General features: G+C 44.1%; 3 protein-coding genes and 1 pseudogene across 7 annotated transcripts; 2 read left to right on the top strand and 2 right to left on the bottom strand.

Moving 5' to 3' along the window:
- Nucleotides 1-577: 577 nt before the first annotated feature.
- LOC112467468 lies at nucleotides 578-8,840 on the bottom strand (annotated as a pseudogene).
- A 110-nt stretch (nucleotides 8,841-8,950) lies between these two features.
- LOC112467471 (prefoldin subunit 2-like) lies at nucleotides 8,951-10,126 on the top strand. Its single transcript, XM_025036109.1, has 3 exons — nucleotides 8,951-9,199; nucleotides 9,393-9,516; nucleotides 9,603-10,126. The coding sequence occupies exons 1-3, from the start codon at nucleotides 9,051-9,053 to the stop codon at nucleotides 9,783-9,785; spliced, it is 456 nt and encodes a 151-aa protein (XP_024891877.1). The 5' UTR covers nucleotides 8,951-9,050; the 3' UTR covers nucleotides 9,786-10,126.
- Nucleotides 10,127-10,506: 380 nt separating this feature from the next.
- Nucleotides 10,507-15,699, top strand: LOC112467469 (cullin-5-like). Of its 2 annotated transcripts, XM_025036108.1 has the most exons (12): nucleotides 10,507-10,842; nucleotides 11,213-11,419; nucleotides 11,528-11,704; nucleotides 11,771-11,912; nucleotides 11,989-12,297; nucleotides 12,425-12,900; nucleotides 12,992-13,255; nucleotides 13,395-13,550; nucleotides 13,651-13,931; nucleotides 14,075-14,198; nucleotides 14,306-14,541; nucleotides 14,652-15,699. In XM_025036108.1, the coding sequence occupies exons 1-11, from the start codon at nucleotides 10,825-10,827 to the stop codon at nucleotides 14,498-14,500; spliced, it is 2,349 nt and encodes a 782-aa protein (XP_024891876.1). In that variant the 5' UTR covers nucleotides 10,507-10,824; the 3' UTR covers nucleotides 14,501-14,541; nucleotides 14,652-15,699. The 2 variants fall into 2 exon arrangements, with proteins under 2 accessions (XP_024891876.1, XP_024891875.1); XM_025036107.1 differs by having other exon boundaries at nucleotides 14,306-15,699.
- A 937-nt stretch (nucleotides 15,700-16,636) lies between these two features.
- LOC112467467 (protein sarah-like) lies at nucleotides 16,637-19,137 on the bottom strand. Of its 4 annotated transcripts, none has more exons than XM_025036106.1 (5): nucleotides 18,740-19,137; nucleotides 17,989-18,257; nucleotides 17,717-17,906; nucleotides 17,446-17,598; nucleotides 16,637-17,367 (listed from the first exon to the last, which is right to left on the bottom strand). In XM_025036106.1, the coding sequence occupies exons 2-5, from the start codon at nucleotides 18,238-18,240 to the stop codon at nucleotides 17,243-17,245; spliced, it is 720 nt and encodes a 239-aa protein (XP_024891874.1). In that variant the 5' UTR covers nucleotides 18,241-18,257; nucleotides 18,740-19,137; the 3' UTR covers nucleotides 16,637-17,242. The 4 variants fall into 4 exon arrangements, with proteins under 4 accessions (XP_024891874.1, XP_024891873.1, XP_024891871.1 ...); XM_025036105.1 differs by having other exon boundaries at nucleotides 17,989-18,254; XM_025036103.1 differs by having other exon boundaries at nucleotides 18,792-19,136.
- Nucleotides 19,138-19,475: the final 338 nt, after the last annotated feature.

The following is a 19,475-nucleotide window of genomic DNA, read 5'->3' as shown; positions in this document are numbered from 1 at the left end:
CTTTTTTCTCATGTCAAACAGCAAGAAGTCGATAATTCTATCGTAGGTAAACACCGTAGCTAATTGATGAGCTAGTCGTTGATTAACTTTATCGGAGTTTGATCGAAGGTCATTTTAAGAAAAACAAGAACATCAAGTTTTCAAGATATAATTTTTTTCTTTCCAAAGAAAATATAATTATATAAATTATATTAAATAATAGACTCCTTATCAACGATAAAATATCCTCTTTTTCTCTCCAAGATTAATTTATTGAATTCTGAAGAATATAAATAACGTGAGTTTGTATAAATCAATCTTTTGTCATGTGATGCATCTTACATTCTCGTCTCGCAAACAATGTTTGAAAAAAATAATCGACCAGGGAAAAAACAAATGTGTAATGTTTCGTAAGTGGCGATCGTACACCTATCATGCCATTTCGATTAATATCATCCTCGATAGCTGAGAGCGCACATGAGATAAGTCCTTATTCTTTACGGACTATTTAGCGATATCAGAACTTTCAAGTAAGAATTAATACAAACAATCCTGCTGCGCTTGAGAATTCGAAAGGATACCTACTATAGAGAACACGTCTATCTACTAACAATAAGATCTTCCAAGATCCAGCGTTCGAATTTATATTCCGAAATCATCACCTCGCATTCTGCGAGTTTTAGTACAAATACACCTAAATCAATGTACAATTAACGACGTGTGACAACGTCCGCATTAATGTATTAATGTTGTCCATAACAAATACAATTATGCAACTCGTATATAATATATACGTATCTTCACGAGTATCATCAAAACGCTATTGATCATTGCATTATCGACCTTACAATAAGCTATCTAATATACAGCGGCACAACCACTCGTACGTATTGCTAGAAACACCGGGTGCCAGGACATTGTAATTTCGTTTAAGCAATCCGGGTGTAACGATGAACGCAAAAACGTTGTACTGTCTTCCATCGCGGACTCGTTGGCCTCCGCGAAATGCGCCACATTGATTTTTTCTGTCGATTTCGACATTCGTGTCGCTTCGTAAACCACGAAGACGGGGCCTCTAAGCCTAAAGGGATAGAGAAAGAAATGTAAGAAAGTAAAGATTGATCGATCTGATAGAATAACGCGCTACAAATTGTCATCCTCTTGCAGCGAATCGCGATATACACAAATGAAAGATGAGCAATCCATGAATCTTACAATCTCAGTATTTACACACTTCTTCCTCTAATAATATTAATCTTAATTATCCTCTATATCCGGTTACAGGTGTAAGAATCAGCTGAATCGCATGCGTTGAACAAACGAAGAGTCAAGTACGACGCCGGAGCTTCAGTGTCGCGGAGCGGCTTGTTAACATTCGCTTCCAGAGGAGCATCTAGAAGAGACTAGCGACGAGAGACAGAGAGATAGAGAGAGAGAAACAAATGTTAAGTTACGTATCATTTATTTCACACACCATTGAGACTTTAAAAATTACTTCATCCAACATAATCGCGTATTCTCTTCTGCCTTTTCATGTTCTGTCCATACGCGTGAATTAACGTTAAGTGGGGGCAAAAGCAGGAGGATAAAAAAAAAGAGACTCGTCGACCTAGAATAATTCGCGATTGTTAACTATAAAAATCGCAATACCGTTGCAGCATGATCGCTAATTGCATCGTGCTAATGTAAATGAATGGTAAATCGCCCTTTCACTCATTGTTCTAGGTCTTCGTAGTGATCTAGAGCGCAGGCTCCGTCGTTTGTACACGCAGAAAAATTCCGATTTTCGCAAATAAAACAATTCGTGACGATCGGTCGAGTACTGGAGCGTCATGTTAATCACGAACTCGCATCTACAAGCAACAAAACACGTATGCAACAACCTTCGTAATATTTTTAATAAATATGCGAACAGAGCCATATAATAATTTACGTAACGGATAATATAGAAATTTCATTAACTTCGAAACAATCTAAAAATAGAAATTTTGTAAACTTCGAAACCACAATATCGATAAACTGTAAAAACGGCGGTTGCCACGCGAAGGGAGGCAGGGCGGGGTGACATATATGAAAAGGGAATAACATATATAATTATCGTTTTTAAATGTACAAAGCCGTATCTTCGTGTGCGAGCACCGAATAAATTAATTTCATCGATCTCGTTGTAAACGCGGATCGAATTGTGGACGATCAACAATCAATACTTAGGCTGCTACAGCTTCGCTTAAGCGTAAAAATCAAATCTTTTCTCACATTTTTTTTTCCTTTCTTTTTTCCTTGTCTAAACGTCAGATCTGCATCATAGCAGGGATCCCACGGAGTTACAAATGTTGCCACTGGGTCGGCATCAGGTTGTTCGAGGACTGTTCAAATGCTCGGGTGACGGACTCGTGGATTCCATGACCGAGCCACATATGGTGCAGTCGTTGGTACTTCTCGTGGCAGAGATGCAATGGGTTACCGCGCCGCAATCCCTGATCCGTCTCACCGTACTCGTCGAGATACGGCGGGCAGACGAAGGCACCGCGATTAGGAGGGCGTAACAATAGGATCTCGCATTCGCGTACCCGCAGAAACATACCGACGCCGAAGCCGCACTTGTTCGCGTGGAACGTGCACGCACCTACCATAGTCTTGTTGTGCTCAATCTGGCAGCAGTAGCTCTGCGAGCAGAGCATCTCCCCGCAGACTAGACACATCGTCGGATTACGCGAGTCTTCCCGATCGCTGTTCGGACAGGTGAACTGAGACATCGAGTTGATGAGCTCGCTATAATCGTCCGGCAGATCTATTAGCTTGTTGACCTTCAACGGGTCCTTGATAATTGACACCTTTCTCTCGCCCGACATGTGATTCCAGACGGTAGGGTGTCTCCGCCACACGGCCATCAGCTTTAGGGCGACCTCCAGATGGGAGTAGATTAAAGCGTCGCAGGTAGTGGGCAGTCCCAGGTACTGACAGAGCTTCTCGTACGTGTCGCCGCGCACCTGCGTCAATTCGCTTGGCGGCGGCACGTCGGTCACGTAATGGAAGTAGATAGCGCAACATCGGAGGAAGGGTCGACAGGCGGCCTCCACTCGTCGCCATACGTCGCTGGCTCTCGGTTTGTCATAGTGCACACCTAAAATATGGAACAGGGCAAAATCCATTTTGCTCTCGACGACATTCTCGTCCTCTCCGTTTTCATCGTCCTCCGTCTCGTGGCTGTCGAGTTCCATCGCATCGGTGAAGTCGGAGGTGTACAGGATTTTTGCTATATGGGACAGAAACACAAGCTTGAGCACATGCGAATCAAACACGTCGCCCGTAATGATAGGCGTTGGATTTGGAGCCGCCTCGTGCGCCTTCGTGTGAAAGATGCTCGGCAGCGTGTTAATGAGCGGTACTAATACGCCGAACGGATCGATGTCGAAAATGCTGGGTCCAGTGGACGGTGCCTCTATCAACAGTGTCAGCAATGACGCCGCATACATTTTGATGTTTTCGCGATGCGCCCAAAGGTTTGCGCGGTTCGAGTAACTCGAACCCAGAAGAGTTGATACTCGCACGAGATTCTCGAGACAGTCGTTTTGTCGGGAGGTCATGGCGCCCAGCAGTGGCTTGTCCAGATCGCGCAACAGGAACTCTGTCGCATGAATCGTATATGACACTGACTTCCAGGCTAACAAAGGCACCTTCGGCTCGCCGTCGAAACAACCGAATCCCTTGTACGTGTGATGCACAAAAATTGAAGCATACATGTTGAGCATGGCTTCCATCCTTCGCGCGATTAGTGGCCCAGATCGCGAATACTGCGTCTGGACCGGTTCCCAGGCACCCTCGAGCTGCTGACGGAGGACCGTTATGGGATTGACTATCCTCACTTCCAATCGATTATCCTCATCTTTCTCTTTCTCTATGATCTTGCCAAATTTCCTGTTCGGCTTGCATTCCATTGTGAGCGACATTACCTTCAGCCACGTTTCGAAAGTAATATCCGGCTGAGGCTCCGGGGTTGGTTGCATCATTCCTAAGGGCGGTACGAGCAGAAGAACGGTGTTACAGAGACACTCGCACAGCGGGCAGAGATACTCATGGTTGTCAGCGTCAAAGCTAGCCTGTTGTCGTGATCTATAGGGTCGCCGATTCTCCTTGGCGAGCACGAGGTCGACATAATCCTGCCAGCAGCGAGAGTGCATCACGTGGCCGCATGTGTTAACGTGCGGCGACATGCCTAATTTTGCCGAGAGATACAGCGCATCAGGTTCTTCAAAGTCGCCGTGCCGTTGGCACAACACGGTAGATTGCTGAACAAACGCGGCTAACACCATTGCCGCACCGATTTCCGTCACGCTCTGATCCTCTTGGCACAGAATGCACGTGTACACTTTCTGCTCGCACAACCTACTAGTTTGACCGATGCCGACGGCAACTGGGGCACCTTCCTGACAAGAGGCCTCCGTCAGGTCCATGGCAGAACCACGATCATTGGTTTTGCTATTGGCGTCCAAGCTTGCTTCTTCGAACAGAGTGGCATTCTTCTTCATGAAATGTTTCTGCATAGCTGCCATTTGCGCCATGATCTTGGCACGCTTCTGAGCTGCCATTTTCGTCCGCCACTCTTTATCCGTTTCCTTGGTGTTAGCATCATCGCCCGCTTGCTGCTCCTTGAGCACAACAGGCGCCGGACTGGTCTCTTTTCCGCTCAAACTGGCGACCTGACGATACTTCGCCAAGACCCACGTGAGCAGATCCTTGTGAGCGTCCATGCGCGGGCTGGTGGTCAGATTCTCCAGTAATTTGTAGATCTTCCATTTTGCTGCCCGCTCGGGAAACGCAAGGAAGGGATAGTAGCCGGATTCCTGTTCCTGCAATGCATAACCGATCAGATATAATACCTTGTGTACCTGCGGTTCGGAGAAACTCCTAGCTATGAAATTAAGCGCGCGTTCCAGCACAGTCTGTATGATGTGGAGCATAACGTCACATTGCAACAGATTCGCCACCAGACTGAACGATTCCGTTAGTCGAGGCAATTTCGGCGGCGGACAACATTCTAGTTCTCCCTCAGCTTTCCGGCGTTTTCGTTGAACCTCTTCGGATCTGCTGTGCTCTTCCTTCGTATAATGATAAAAGAATACGTTGTACTCCGAGTACAAGTTCGGATTGAGTTCGTACACTCCCTTTGCCGATGTATGTACTGGCTTCTTGAACTCCGCTACCTCGCGTATCACTCTTTCCAATTCGCTCTGAACGTTGTAAACAACGTCCTCCGGTAACGTTTTGCTTAGCTCCGAGTGTGAGAGAGGCTTTATACACAGCTGCTGTATGATCTCCTTCTTGAGACGATCGTCCGCGGTCACCTGACCGACCCCGGGAACGTATCTCTCGCCGATGATCGTGATAAGCAAGCCCAAGAACTCCTCCACTAGATTGATCGTCTGCCGCATACTGTCCTCTTCCGGATTCTTCAAGGCGTTCATCTCGAAATCTGGCTGCACCCAGTTAAGGAGATTAAACCTGTTTAGGACGTGAATCAAGAATTCGTTGCTTTCTATCAGTGACGCGCCGACCTGCAACAAAACGATGTCCCGATCGAGCATCTCGGTGCGGCACTTGACATTGTGATAGAAGTACAGCTGATTCAGCAGAGAGTAGCCGTTTCGTCGCCACATGCCCGCGTGCACCTGCGAGATCATGGCCTGCGCCGTCAACACGGGATCGATGATCTGTTCGGGCGTCGGTTTCATCGGATTGTTGAATTCGGGCGACTGAAAATGTAAATTGTATTTTTCCAGATGCAGAAACAGGCCGGCGAGGAATCTCGAGAGCGGCAGATGGATGGAAACTGGTTCGGACGCCACATCGTATTGCAGGCACGTTGCGCTATGATCCGCCAGTTCTCGCACCTGGCTCGGCGGCTGCTCAATACCCTGCTGTTCATATAGTTTTTTCAGAAGCGCCATAAAGGATTTGATCAGCACCACGCGGTCCGAGCTGCACCACTCCAAGGCCTGCGTAATGACTGGTGACAGTTTTATATGTAGATTGAACGCCGACTCCCATTCCGGCTCGTATTCCATATGTTGTCCGACTTGTCGGAGTACCGCGTCCATGCACTGCATACTGGAAAGAAGAGTGAATAACAGCGAGAGACCCTGTAAGAAACCACGTCTCAGATCATCCGTCCAGTCTTCTGGTTTTGCGCTCAGCAGGTACCGAAGGTCGTAAAGTACGTATTGCGCCCGCTTGAAGTTGTGGTGCGGCATGTTTCTCTCAAACTCCAATTTTCCAGTAGCGTTACATCGTCGGGAGCTCTCAGATATGAACGTAGTCAGGAGGTTGAATAGCGCTTCGTGCTGCGCGATTAGCAAATGCGCCAGAGTCGGGACGGTGAACAACTGAACGGAGAGCGAGACAATCGAGAACGAATGATCATGATCGTCCTTGATGAAATCCTTCATAACGGACGCGTAATTACTTGTGAATACAATGGAAAGCGCCTTTTTGCTCTCGTACTCCACGAGCATTCCGTAAATGAATAACCTGTGCCACACTGTTCTAGCGGATTTCCACAGTTGCGAATCTCTCGTGAGTATGCCCTCGACAACCGACATATCAGGTAGCTTTGTGTTGAGAGCGATGTTGCTAAACAGGACGCGGAAACCCTCGCAATGACTTATGAATTGTTGCAACCAATTGAGCAGTCTTATAGCGAACGTCTGATGGGCGACTATGTGAGTGTGAAGGACGAGCACCTTGAGCGGTCGATTGCTATGCCTGTACGTGAATTTCTCGACGTCGCCCCGCAATTCGTTGCAGTGCCGAAATATCGAGCACTTTATCACGGCTCTGCCCTCCCGGTCGACATTAGTCACATATTCTACGGCCTCTTTGTGCGAGCACTTGAGAACGCGCTGGAGCATGTTTATCACCTGATCGAAGGTGTGATGCTCGTCGTTGAAGAGCACGGTGCAGTAAGTATCAAAAATGTCCAATTGATCGAGCGTGAGCGAGTAAAATGCGGTGTCTCTGATGCAGAGATTCGATGGCAACGCCACGGTGTACCTCAGAGTCAGTAATTCGTAACAGTATTCCAATAACGCTTCAAAAGCCACTACCGCTCTCTCCGCGATGTCACCAGGCAGTTTGTTGCCGCGCGACTCCTTCGTCTGCGTCCCCGCCACATGGGTCTTGCAGAACGGTTCCTTCTTCCAGGCTTCCGGGTCGCCGCAGTCGCAGCATCCGCCCCCACTGGACGTGCCCATTTTGTACTTGTGGTTTCGATGAGCCGACTGCTTGAAACAGTCCACGCAGAGAACGCACGTAGAGTCCATGCCGCACTCTCTGCAGCTGTACGTCGGTTCGCCCATCTTGAACAATCTGCCGCATATGGACGGTGGATTGTCCATCATGCTGAGCTCCTTGAGAATCGCTTGTGGATCACCGCCGCAGATAAATTCCTCCAGGGTCCTGAGAAGCATCCTGTTCGCCGTGTCTTCGTCGATGACCCATTCCAGACAGTTGCCGTTACGCTCCGGGCTGTATATCTTTGGCACCCAAAGTCGCCAGTATTCCCTAAAGTTAATACTCGTCAGCACTCCCTTGTTCATCTTCTCTGTCCACACATCCACGCATCGTTTGTTTGTGTCTGGAAACACAGGTTGCATCGAAGCGAGATTTATCTCTTCGAGGACCAGAGGTAGCTGCTGGCTTTCTTCCGTACTTTCACCACTCATTTTGTCTCATTTAAACTTGCCACGTAATGTATACTGAAACATTAAGCACAAGAGAAAACGATGATTCATAAAGAAAAATCATACTTTTAAAAGGAAAGAGATAAGCATGTGTAGATAAGTACTAACCAACAGGATATACACAATAGAAGTGATTATAGAAGTAATCCAGGCAAGCGCATATTTCAACGTGTCCTCTCTTACACAGCTAATTCAGCTAATATTTTACCACTGCAAAACATGGCTATAAATTTCAGTAATCTCGCGTCTTCCACTGGAAGTTCAGATAAGTATACTCTTGGAAGATTCCTATTGCACACGCGTCATCATCTTCAACGGGCCACAAAATCTGAAAGCACAGCCATTTATCGCGTGAGCTCACGTGCCAAACTGCGTTTAAATATGGTGCCTGCACTTTTAAATATTGCCAAAATATTCGTCGCGAATTTAACTTCTACATATATAGTTGCACACATGTATACACATGTGTATACATATACACAAAGGAAACGCGAGATCCGGAGCCAAGAGCGTGACGACGACGACGACGACACGGGTGCAACTGCAACGCGACGTCACCGTACTGCGTTGCAAGCATCCTCGCGCGCGCGTATATATACGTCCGCGATATATCAGCGGATTAGTCAACGCGACGAGGCGAGCGGGGAGAGCGAGCCTTTCTTTTTTAAAACGTCAAGCGAGAACGTTTCCGAGGTGGCGAGGACTATTTTCGTCGACGGGAACGACGGGGACACTCACTGTTGCTCACTGCTGTCGACGAACGGGTCAAGGTTGACGAGAGGCGCTCCGCGATCGCGGGGACTCTTTGTTTCCCCCCGCGGGCGACCAAGTTTCACGCCACCACCCGCGACGACGACGATGACGATGACGACGACGACGATTTCGCGATCCGCGTCCACGTCTCGCCCCGACGAGGACAGACGCGCGCCGCTCCGACGATCAACCTCGCGACACCGCACTCTACGTAGCGCGGACGGCAGCGAGTGTTGACATGTCGCGGCGAAACGAAACGGACGATTATCCTGCGCACAGCTGCTCGATGACGGAGATATGTTCCAAAATGGCCCGTGTGACGACCTCTCGCCACCACTCGCCACGATTCGCGATGCTCGCGAACCCTGCCGCGCGGTCCGGGACTAGCGGGACTACGCGAGCGCTCGAGAGCGGAAGCGGAGCTTCGTCGTTCTGCCGCACGGCTCTCCCGACGTTGTTGTTCTCCGTTGGCTCTCCGCTAAACGCGAGTGAACGCTGAACTCCGCGCTGCGCACAGCTCTCCGTCGTTCGAGCTCGACCCCGTCGTATACTGGAATTACCGCGATCGAAATTCCTAATATGGCCAGCGAAAAAAAACCGGCGAAGGCGCCGTCAAAAAGAGAGAAAAGCGCCGAGGAGATACTGACCGAATTCCAGTCGTTACGGAACGAACAGAGGATCCTGGCGAACAAACTGTCCGAGATGGAGATGGAGTTGAACGAGCACAAGTATGAGTCCACCCTAACCTGTACGCTTGCCTCTTTCGCTCTCGACAATCGAGAACGCGTCCCGCGACCGCGACGGGATGCTCGTGCTTTTTTTTTTAGCCTCGCGAAATACGATCGAGAGACGAGAGTCGCCAATGCGAATATAGAACGCGACCTCGTCGAACCGTCCCCACTAATACGACTGACGTTTTAGAATTGTTATCGACACGTTAAAGAACGTGGATCCTAAGAGGAAGTGCTACAGAATGATCGGCGGGCTTCTGTGCGAGCGCACGGTGGAAAACGTGATGCCCGCTCTGGTGACGAACAAGGAACAGGTGCGACTTGCCTATCGTTTATCTCCTCGGAACGGACCGTCGGGATACCTGGGTACACTGCGATAACATTCAAATTTATGTTTCAGTTGATGAAAGTGATGGACACTTTAAACGACCAGGTGACGAAGAAGGGAATTGAGATAAACGAGTACAAAGAAAAGCACAACATCAGAATCAGGGGACAGGACGATTTGCAGCAACAGGAAGAGGACAACAACAACAAGGAAGACAAGAGGAAGGCGATTGTTGTGAATCCCATTGAGATTTAAGCATAATAAATATAAGCGTTCTTTTTTTTTATTTCGTATTAAGGCATATCGAGTATCGAGACGTGCCTGGAGTCCAGGTTGGAAAAGTAACTCAACTTTCGAAGTCGAGCGCACTCTTAAATTAGCCTCCGTGTTTATTTATTGTGCCGTCTTGATGTACATGCCCGCGACGTTAACGTCATATTGCTAGGTATATTCCATAAGTGTATTTCGACCAAAAAAAGAAAAAGGAGTATTCTGAGGTCTTGCAAAAATTAGGCTCGCGTAGATCGGCAACGAGGTCTTTCGATTACTTGTATCTCTGCATCAAGAGTGAAATAATAATGTAATATTGATACATTTGTCCGCTGTAAGACATTTATTTTCACATTTTCATGTTCATACACGCTTGTATATATTTTTAACCCGCATGTAATGGAAATCTCATGTATATAAGCGCGCAGATATGAATCTTAAAAAATACAATAGCAGTTTAAAAAAAAACGAGAAAAAAAAGGTGGTGACGCATTAAAAAAATGTTAACGCGAGCTTCAGTCTTCGAGCACGACGATAAAGACTCGAATTGGAACTTGGAAGCCTCGTTTAACCGCCATTTTAATATCCGCCTAATCCTTCCAATCGCGCGAGGCGTCGCATAGGGATTTGCGACGGCACGTGGTCCGCGCGCGCGAGAGAGGGACTTTTCTCGCGCGATCGCGCGGCGTACTACGTACGCAGGAATTCCGGCAGGGGCGGCAGGAGACACACACGCGAATTTATTTTTCCTCTCTGGGGAGAGGACGACGACGTTCCGGGAGTCGTCGAGAGGGGCGTGCGATCGCGGGATCCTGACACGAGTGACACGATGCGGCCCACACCGCGCCGTGTACCGCGCTAATAATCGGAATCTCGTCACCGGTTCTCGACGACGAGGACCCCCGTCGACCGGCGGGCTCGCGCGAGACTGCCCGTGTGTTTGTGTGTGTGTACTGCGTGTGCCCATTGGCGTGTGATCCTGCGAATCCTGGTGGACGTGCACGTCAAGAGTCCGTGGACTGTGATGGCGGCGTTGTTGAAGGTTAGTCGACGTCGAGGTCGAATAAACAAATTTGTACGAGCGAGAAACTCGCTTTTCTCCTCGGAGCTTCGTCCGAGGGTCGCCCGTTATCTCGCCGCAGGCCGCCGCGATAACGGGCGCGTCTCGACCATGCAAAACGGCAACTCTGATATCGCGATCCGAAAGATTTTTTTTTTTTTTTTTTTTTTTTATCGCATCGACGATTCAGCCCACGTTGCGACGGTCCGACGATTGGTCGAGTTCACGTCGAATATCCGGATCAAACGTCGTTCCCGTGGCTTCGTGTTTTCCGCTTCTTTTCCCCACGTCTTAAAATACCTCTTTATCACTTATCTCTTGTTTGTCACTGACACGCAGTATTGATATTTAGGATAGGACACAATTCACATTCGAGGACAAATGGCCGTACATGCGCCCAATCATACTGAAACTGCTCAAGCAAGAGCCAGTGACGCAAGGGGAATGGCAGGATCTGTTTTATTCCGTTCATGTATGCCTGTGGGACGACAAGGGGCCTCCCAAGTTACACGATGCTCTGAAGGAGGATATAATGGCTTTTATAAAACAAGCTCAACAGGTGAGAGAGCGACAGAGTATTGCTATCGAGCCACACTCGAGACTATGCCTTTGATGTACCTTCTTTACGTGTTCCACTGAAATAATTGAATATTATGACTTTTTACAGAGAGTTTTAGCGCATCAAGAAGAACAGGCATTGTTGAAAGCATACATCACCGAGTGGAGGAAGTTTTTTACCCAGTGTAACTATTTACCAACACCGTTTAGACAACTAGAAACATACCTCGCCGGAAAAGGGACTTCTACACAGAAGAAGAATCAGCCTGATGATGTTGTTAGAAAGGTAAAAGTCTTATGATACGTGATGTAATGTCTTGTAATATTGCGTGATTTTCTTTCTGTTATACAGCTAATGTTGGACAGTTGGAACCAAAGTATATTCAATGAAATAAAACAAAAACTTCAGGATGCAGCCATGAGATTAGTGCGAGCCGAGAGAAACGGCGAGGCGTTTGATTCTCAACTAGTTATCGGCGTTAGAGAATCTTATGGTAATAAAAAACATCCACAAGTTTTTATGTGTAGCAAAATATTTTTTGTTAATAATACAGTGTTATAATGTTTCAGTGAATTTGTGTTCAAATTCGTCGGATAAGCTCCAAATATATAGAGAGAATTTCGAGACGGCGTATGTAAACGCCACCGATGAGTTTTACAAGATGAAAGCGGGAGATTATCTGAGTCTGCACGGTGTAGAAAATTATATGCGTTACGCCGATTCGAAGTTGAGAGAGGAGGAGGCGCGCGCTCAGAAGTACTTGGAACCGACGAGTATGCAACGATTAACGGATTGTTGCGTGAAAGTGTTGGTCGCGACCCATACGTTAGCGATACTCGCGGAATGTCCGCAAATGATTCAAAATAATCAAACTGACAGTAAGTAATCACTTTCCTTGTAATTTCACAATATATGTAACTTTAATGAGTCTCGTTTTACGAGACTCAAGTTACATGTATGTCACCTCTGTAATTGGCGCTTATTAATGAAAGCAAATAATTGTAGAACTTCGCCTCATGCTGAAGTTAATGGATAGAGTGCCCGACGGCGTCAATCCTATGTTGAAAAATTTGGAAGACCATATCTCGAACGCAGGTCTAGCGGATATGATGGCAGCTGTAGACGTTATCACTCAAGATTCCGAGAAATACGTGGAAAGACTGTTAGATCTTTTCCATAGATTTTCCACGCTTGTTAAAGATGCGTTCGATGATGATCCGCGGTTTCTTACAGCACGAGATAAAGCTTATAAGCTCGTTGTGAATGACGCCACGGTATTTAAATTAGAATTGCCTACTCGGCAGGGCTCTGGAATCGGTGGCGCGTCCGTTTTAAATAATAGACCTATTACTAATAATAACGGACTAGCCGAATCGAAGTGTCCGGAACTCTTAGCGAATTTCTGTGATATGCTTCTTAGAAAAACGCCGCTCAGTAAGAAATTAACTACTGATGAAATCGAAAGTAAATTGAAGGATGTGGTCAGTATACGCAATAAGATAACTATATCCATATGGATTAGAAACCAAATCTTTTCTGATAAAATTTATTCTGTATCACATTTTATTTTAGCTGTTGGTGCTAAAATACGTTCAAAATAAGGACGTGTTTATGCGTTATCATAAGGCGCATTTAACTAGACGGTTAATATTAGATACGACAACGGATTCGGAAAAAGAAGAAAATATGGTAGACATGCTTCGTGAAGTCGGCATGCCCGCGGACTTTGTTAATAAATTAGCCCGTATGTTCCAAGATATTAAAGTATCTCAGGACCTGAATCAACAATTTAAAGAACAATGTCGAGCTACTATTGCAGATAGTATAAATATCAAGGTAGCTATACATGTCGTTTTTTCGCAAACGTATATGTTTTTATTTAAGATCGGTATTGAAAAGAAATAGGAAAGATATGTAAAAGGTATACGTGTATAAAGATATTTTAAAATATATTAATCTGCTATATTTTTTGAAGATTCTCAACGCAGGCGCATGGGCCAGGGGTAGCGAACGCGTCACCGTGAGTTTGCCGCTTCAGTTGGAAGATTATATTCCGGAGGTCGAAGAATTTTATAAAAAAAAGCATAGTGGCAGGAAGTTGCAATGGCATCATCATATGTCGAATGGCACGGTACTTAATACGTTAACAAAATTCTATCCGTGCTCGTACAATACTCCAAAACATGTTGATCCTAACTTTTAATGCATATTTCGTGGCGTGGACGTTTCAGATAACATTTGCGAATAAAGTGGGACGCTTCGATATAGATGTAACGACCTTCCAAATGGCGGTGTTGTTCGCTTGGAATCAACGACCCAACGAAAAGATCTCTTACGAGAATCTCCGGTTGGCGACCGAGCTTCCGGATCCCGAGTTGAGACGAACTCTGTGGTCTTTGTGTGCCTTCCCGAAGTTAAAACGGCAACTTCTTTTGGTGGAACCGCATGCCACTACCCCGAAAGATTTTGCGAACGATACAAGATTTTGGGTTAATCAAGAATTCGCTATAGTGTTAGTATTTATTTTTTGTACAAGATGTGCGTCACACAATGCGCGTTGTATATTCGTTTGGTTTGATAATAATTATCTCGTTTCTGAGTTTAGTATTCATTAAATTATTATTGTAATTACTAATTGCGATATTTCTACATTAGAAAAAATGGCAAGATGCAAAAGCGGGGGAAAATTAATTTGATAGGACGTCTTCAATTATCAACGGAACGTAGCAGAGAAGAGGATAACCAATCTATTGTACAACTCAGAATATTACGGGTTCAGGTATAGTAAACATTTACGTGAAGTAATGTGACATAACACATAGAAAAATATCGATCGACATTTTAATTGGTGGCTATGAATAATTCTCATCTTTTGTGTGACTATAGGAAGCTATCATCAAGATCTTAAAGATGCGCAAGAAGATCACTAATGCGCAGCTACAGACCGAACTAGTGGATATATTGAAAAATATGTTCTTGCCGAGTAAAAAGATGATAAAGGAACAGATTGAATGGCTCATTGAACACAAATATATTCGGAGACACGACGATGACATTAATACGTTTGTGTATATGGCATAACACGGGATTATATATACATGCGAGATTGTTCGAGCTCTGTGGTTAATATTATATTTTTATAAACAAAAAAAAGGATTTAGTTTTCTCATGTGTGAGGATACGTTCGAGTCCATCGCATTGGTGCGATTATGTTTCACCTGTTTTCTTACAGTTCAGTGGAAAGAAAGAAAGGACGATGTACTGCTGCATTCAGTCTTGAGATCAGTGAGATAAGAAGTCGATAGGACAAGTTGCAATCATCTCCACTTGACAATTGCTGACTATTATACGTGAATAAAGTGAAATGTATAACAAAACTGGAGAAAGTGTCGCAATAATAATAAGAAAGATGTACAATATTGTACTACGATGAAACTAGCATTTATCGTTTATTTTGGCATTGATCTATATTAATCTAATTAGAGAAGAGAAAGTGGATTAAATTAAAAGGGGAGTTATATATGTATATACATCGATGGCATTATCACTACTTTAATCGTTTATACTTCGCTAAAAAAAATTCTTGAAATGTTTTTATATATTTTTTTCCTCGAGAATCCGTACTTTAACTAAATTTATCAAAAGCCTCCGTGTTGTACATTATCGACACACAGCAACAATTTGGCACTAAAAACATCGATCCTTGCACAATCTGAACGACAGTGCACGTATATATGTACATTGCATTAAATTCAATCGTAAACAATAAAAATTCGCATATACTTGAATATAATATTTTACATACGGATTTGCTCGTCACTAATTAGATGTGAACTACTGCAAAACATTCGTTCGAACATTCTCTACATGGTAGTAGCACATTCTTGATTTAGCCCTAGAATTTATAATTAAATTTCGCGGACGGCGTTCGAAGGATGGTCATAATTTTCATTTTCAAACACATTAAAAGCCCGACGAATAACGTCGTCTAATGGCCTACAATACTTTAATGCATATAAGCATATATACCTCGCAACACCAAACTTGATTTTAACAGTGATAGAAATGTGTGTGTATTTGTACGATGATTTTTCTACATCTGGAACAGTCACGATGATTCGAATCGTCGGAACAAGTCGGAAAAAATAGTTATTTAAGCAAATAATAACGACGGTTATATGTATAAAGCTTTTATATAACTTCAATAAGTGAAAGACGAGTGTAATGGTATAAAATCTCAATGAATTAAACGACAGAGTATTTCATAACTGTGTACAATACGTCCTTATCGAATCGATTTTTATTTTACCTACTATTATTATTATTATGCAGATAAACGCAATAAATTTCACGCGGCAACAAGTAGCGCTTACATCAGGCTACATATAATACGTATATAATATATATATCAGAATTTTAACGTAAAATAATTTATATTTATATTTTTTCTCTTTGATACAAATTATTTGTACATTATTTTCTCTAGTGTAATAATTATTCGCATTATTTGTATTTAAGATGTTCGGAATTTGTTCGATAAAGAAAGAAACTAAATGAGACGAAACGGATTTACACCATTTCATCGCCGGGACAATGTAAACGGTAACCACACTATACAAAAGTAAGTGCTGCTATAAAGTATTTATAAATATTCAACAATTATTTGTAGGTATCAGATCTCTTGCAGGAAATATATACGTTTCGCGTACAGAACAATATATACATATACACAATCACCACACTGCCTCGGCATAAATCAGTAACGTTGATATGACCACGTACGTCTCGATATCTCTCTAGCTCATTTCTTTACTAACTTGATTCTCTTCAAGACCAGAGTAATAACAATGAGTTTTCATAAACTTCATTAACAAGAGACCATAGAGATATTAGCTTTAGGATAGCATTTAACGTTTATAGCTAATGTGAGCTAGCTTTCTACGGAAAACACAGAACGAAGAGCCACACGATATTTTTCGAATAATACATTCGTATACACATACATATCACATACATTATTAATGCCATATATTTCCGTAGATTTCTTCTCGCATGCACGCAAAACACAAAACCAGAGATTTAATAGATATAATTTTGAAAGCGTTCTTAAAACGGAAAGAGAAATATATGAAAATAAGTAACAAAAAAAAACTGACAAACTTGAACTTTTTGATTTCATCGATTATTCTAAGTATATAGTATCATTTGTGGATTTACAACAAGATTGTTATGCATTACGTGCTGTTTAAGAATACAAGTAACACATTGACAATGAGAGGTAGAATTGCAAAATCTCTTAATACATTTCCAACGATTTTTGTCGTCGACGCATCAATCGTTAGCTTAATAAGATCGGACGTAATTCCTCACGATATGCAATTATTAACACTGAGTGAAACGTAGAAACAATATAGGCCAAACATGAACCATGTAGATTTTAAGAAATGGAGCGCAACCATACCCTTCACGAATTCTCAATGGATAAACGCAAATAAATGTTATATCTTGATCGGTATATAACAACGGATATTTATATATAGATTGTTAGTATTTATAGATCACTGCTATCCGCGGGAAGCTTGCTAAATACCAGACATCGCGTCGTTATCAGTACCGTATATCGAGCTGTAATTTTTTCGCAACATATTACTTTCGTCAATTGGATATTAGCCGCGCAATCAGTTTTGAATTGCAACTCCAATTTAACACTAATTTGAAGTCACTCGCTAGAGTGCCCTTTTGCCAATTCGTATCTGGCTTTTTAACAGGGCATAAAAACGTATCGTGTGAGAAATCCGAGACGCGGGAATTAAAGAGAGCGAATTACTGTTCGGGACATCGCGTGTGTTGAATGCGAGTCGTACTTTTCGTCGGATTCGCGTTCTCGCAAACGTGCACAACTATGCCCGGCTGCCCCGACCCTCCTGGATGTATCTCGTGTGTCCCGCCTGCAACATTAATAACGGTTTATGTAAAATACGAAATCGGTGTAAGTTTAAAATAATATCATTCGGATCAATAGTAACCTGCGGACAAATTGGCTATAGCGGCTAACAGATCGTAATTAACGAGCGGCTCTCCTTCCTCACGTGGATGCCAACCGACCGGCGGAGAAGCAGGAGGAGATATGAGGAACTGTTTGGTAAGCGCGGGCGGTTGAAGATGCTGATCCTCCATGTCTACAAGTTAATTTACTTGCGAATTAGAAACTGTCCTTTTTCGTGAATTTCCTACGCTTGATTAATTTCGTCAATGTGACGACACACTTAATTCTAGAATCCCACGATAATTACGAACCTATAGGCGTCACTGGTTGCGCAAAGTAACAATTAATATCGGTTTCTCCAAAATGCGATTGATGCAGCTGTATCCTCGCGTTTGCTGCAGCACCGGGAGAATCGTAGTTTACCCTCATTCTTCTGAAAGATCTAAAGTATTGAAACGTAGCATCCTCTCCAAACTGTTTGAAAAGATTCTCTATGGCCGACTGTAAAGACGCAGCATTGCACGATGTATTAATGTAACAGAGGTCCCATTACTTTGGTATCTCATTACTAAATGTTTATTACCTTCAGATCGTCGCACCTAAAAACTCGAGGGTCTACGTTTGTAACGATTACAGAAGTCGGTAGATCCTCGTCGTTAACCAACTCGTCGATCGATCTAATATTTGAGTCGTCTCTTTCTCTCTTGAATTTGAGTTCTAGCTGTCCGTAGTTTGGATGCAGGTTTGGTAGGCCATCCACTTCGTTAATTATTATGTTTTCAGTGTCTACCAGGTCCTCCTCTAGCGCATCTCTACTGCCGTGTTTCTCCTCCATTTTTATTTCTTGCTCTGCTTAGGAAATAGGGTGGCAATTGCCAAGTGTTAAGAAAAAATTTCAGACGCTTAAAGGTTAAGAGCATTTAAGGACTTGGAACTGTCCAGCATTAACTGTCCAACGTATACGAGATTGAACAAAACAGAAAAATTATAATCAATATTTATTCATTTTTATGTAAATACTGAATGTTCGTTAAGGACGAAATTAGATTGTTTACGTACAGGAATATCAATAGAATGGAAACTTTACGAAACGGAAGATATATCTCTAATAAAATTTAACAAATCTCTAACGATTAACTTTGCATGTAATTTATGGTTCTTCATCGAGTTACACGTTTTGATATTTACATATTATTAATAATTAATGAAAGAGCGGCGCGAGCATAGATCCGCTTTATCGACCACGCAAGTATTGCCGTCATCGCGGGCAAAGTATATGTGCGATCCGATCACCGATGTTGTCGTTGAAGGTTGTACAGCGGGACGTTCGTTACCTTGCCGAGATTCGTCGGGTAATCGACGACGGTGTCAGGCGCCTCCTCTTACCTCTCGACTCGGCGACGAGGAAGAGACCGCGCACCGACCTTGATGTTCTCGAGACGGGTGCTTCGTCACGGGTGTATTTACGTTTTCACGCGTACGCAAAGTCTACTCCATCTCGGCGGATCTAGTCACCGCGTCGACCCGCCGACATCGGCATCCTCGCGTCCGGGTTTCACTGCCACCGACGTGTCTCCTCACCGCGTAGACGACGTTCGCTATTTCATCACCGCGTAGACGTAGCCGCGCGTCATCGTTAATTTCAGGACAGCAGGAGCAGCGGACGATTCGCGCGTCCCGTCCGTATCGCGATCCGATCGAATGCCATATTGCCAATATTGCCATGGTCGGGCCGGGGTCAGGTTAGGTGCGTGCGGGCATACGAATGGAGCAATGGAGCTGTTGTGGAGACCAATTGGACAATATCGCCCAACCTGGCTTCATCGGTGCCGGCCGATTGGCCGTCGGACGGAGAGTCTCTAGAAACTCCTGGAGCAACTCCACAAATTCTCCATCCGGCAGCCAATTAAAACTTCCAATAACTCGTCGAGATCCACAGCATTGCTGACATTTTAAATTCGAATCAAGTAGCATAAATGTTAAGTTTTCTGTTTTATTTATCGATGTTAGTATTTATATATTTTATTTTAATGCACATGCAGGTCGTACATTTAGATATTTATATTTTAT

This window comes from Temnothorax curvispinosus, unplaced genomic scaffold (genome assembly GCF_003070985.1).
Source record: "Temnothorax curvispinosus isolate PA1 unplaced genomic scaffold, ASM307098v1 QBEX01017394.1, whole genome shotgun sequence".
In the NCBI taxonomy this organism is placed as follows: Eukaryota; Metazoa; Arthropoda; class Insecta; order Hymenoptera; family Formicidae; genus Temnothorax; species Temnothorax curvispinosus.
Note: the sequence above shows the minus strand (reverse complement) of the source record. Positions and strands in the feature narration are given on the sequence as shown.

Bases quoted from the DNA above. Each gene is read 5' to 3' on its own strand.
- LOC112467467 (XM_025036106.1), bottom strand. From the start codon at position 18,240: ATGGAGGAGAAACACGGCAGTAGAGATGCGCTAGAGGAGGACCTGGTA. The intron at 17,907-17,988 runs GTAATAAACATT...GCGTCTTTACAG, and splicing joins TTAGGTGCGACGATCTGAAG to TCGGCCATAGAGAATCTTTT. The intron at 17,368-17,445 runs GTTACTATTGAT...TTAATGTTGCAG, and splicing joins TATAGCCAATTTGTCCGCAG to GCGGGACACACGAGATACAT.
- LOC112467469 (XM_025036108.1), top strand. The intron at 11,420-11,527 runs GTGAGAGAGCGA...GACTTTTTACAG, and splicing joins TTATAAAACAAGCTCAACAG to AGAGTTTTAGCGCATCAAGA. The intron at 13,551-13,650 runs GTACTTAATACG...TGGACGTTTCAG, and splicing joins ATCATATGTCGAATGGCACG to ATAACATTTGCGAATAAAGT.
- LOC112467471 (XM_025036109.1), top strand. From the start codon at position 9,051: ATGGCCAGCGAAAAAAAACCGGCGAAGGCGCCGTCAAAAAGAGAGAAA. The intron at 9,200-9,392 runs GTATGAGTCCAC...CTGACGTTTTAG, and splicing joins ATGGAGTTGAACGAGCACAA to AATTGTTATCGACACGTTAA. The intron at 9,517-9,602 runs GTGCGACTTGCC...TTTATGTTTCAG, and splicing joins TGGTGACGAACAAGGAACAG to TTGATGAAAGTGATGGACAC.